The following is an 889-nucleotide window of genomic DNA, read 5'->3' on the forward strand; positions in this document are numbered from 1 at the left end:
TGCAATCCCAACTTAAAAATTTAAACTGTCCACGTCCTGTCAGTAGCTGGGTCAGAAAGAAATCTGTATCCCCGTATTGTCGAGAGAGCCAGACGCTAATTTCCGGAATCAAGCGCTCCGTCCATCTGCCTGTCTCTCCTGATGTCCAACGATTTTGACACTCTTGTAAAGTTTCTTTTTTTATTTTTTACCTTGTTTCTTTGGAGCTGTCGCCACCTATTTTAGCGTTGTAAAGTTTTACTCTCTCGAATGCTAGCAAGTCAATTGGTATGTCTCCTGCTATTACCAATACAGCTGCTTCTGAGACCGTGCGATAGGCACAGGTAACACTTAGAGCTCCTCGTCTTTGCACTGATGCTATTTTGCACCGATATTTTTTTTTGCTCGAGGATATCCGCCCATATCTCTGCTCCGTATAGCAGTACAGAATGGACTACCTCAAGCCGGACTTGTCGTTTTCGGGTTCGTGGTTCCATCCAGTTAGCCATAATCCTTGACAAGTTGGATACCGTCTTGCTATCTTGTATGCATTCACTATCGAGATGTTCACGGAAGGATAACTTCTCATCTACCATTACTCCCAGGTAGCGCAAGGCCCTTGTCGACGTCAAAGTTGTCTCTCCTATGTCTACAGTGAATGGTTTTGGAAACCATTTTTGTCGGGTCAAGACATCCATCTCCGTTTTTTGTTTGGCAAGTTTTGGGTGGTGTTTCTCAAGCCAGGTCTCTATGGTATCGACGGTCCCTCGAACGAGTTGTTCAGCCTCTTAAGTGCTGTCCACTACAATTGTAGCTGCAACGTCGTCCGCAAAGCCCGTGAGTTCCACCTGCTAAGGTAAGGAGATCTTCAGCAGCTCGTCGTAGACAGCTTTCCACAGATCGGCTCCTA

The 889-nt window shown here is 45.9% G+C and overlaps 1 protein-coding gene across 1 annotated transcript; it reads right to left on the bottom strand.

The window, feature by feature from the left end:
• Positions 1-260: 260 nt before the first annotated feature.
• On the bottom strand, positions 261-677 carry LOC113375779. The gene has a single exon (XM_026615726.1). The coding sequence runs from the start codon at positions 675-677 to the stop codon at positions 261-263; it is 417 nt and encodes a 138-aa protein (XP_026471511.1).
• Positions 678-889: the final 212 nt, after the last annotated feature.

The sequence above is a fragment of the Ctenocephalides felis genome, unplaced genomic scaffold, assembly GCF_003426905.1.
Source record: "Ctenocephalides felis isolate EL2017-DRISC unplaced genomic scaffold, ASM342690v1 CF-g0.4_SCAFFOLD_01886, whole genome shotgun sequence".
In the NCBI taxonomy this organism is placed as follows: Eukaryota; Metazoa; Arthropoda; class Insecta; order Siphonaptera; family Pulicidae; genus Ctenocephalides; species Ctenocephalides felis.

What these genes read in the sequence shown, in the direction of transcription:
- LOC113375779 (XM_026615726.1), bottom strand. Translation starts at nt 677, where the DNA reads ATGGATGTCTTGACCCGACAAAAATGGTTTCCAAAACCATTCACTGTA.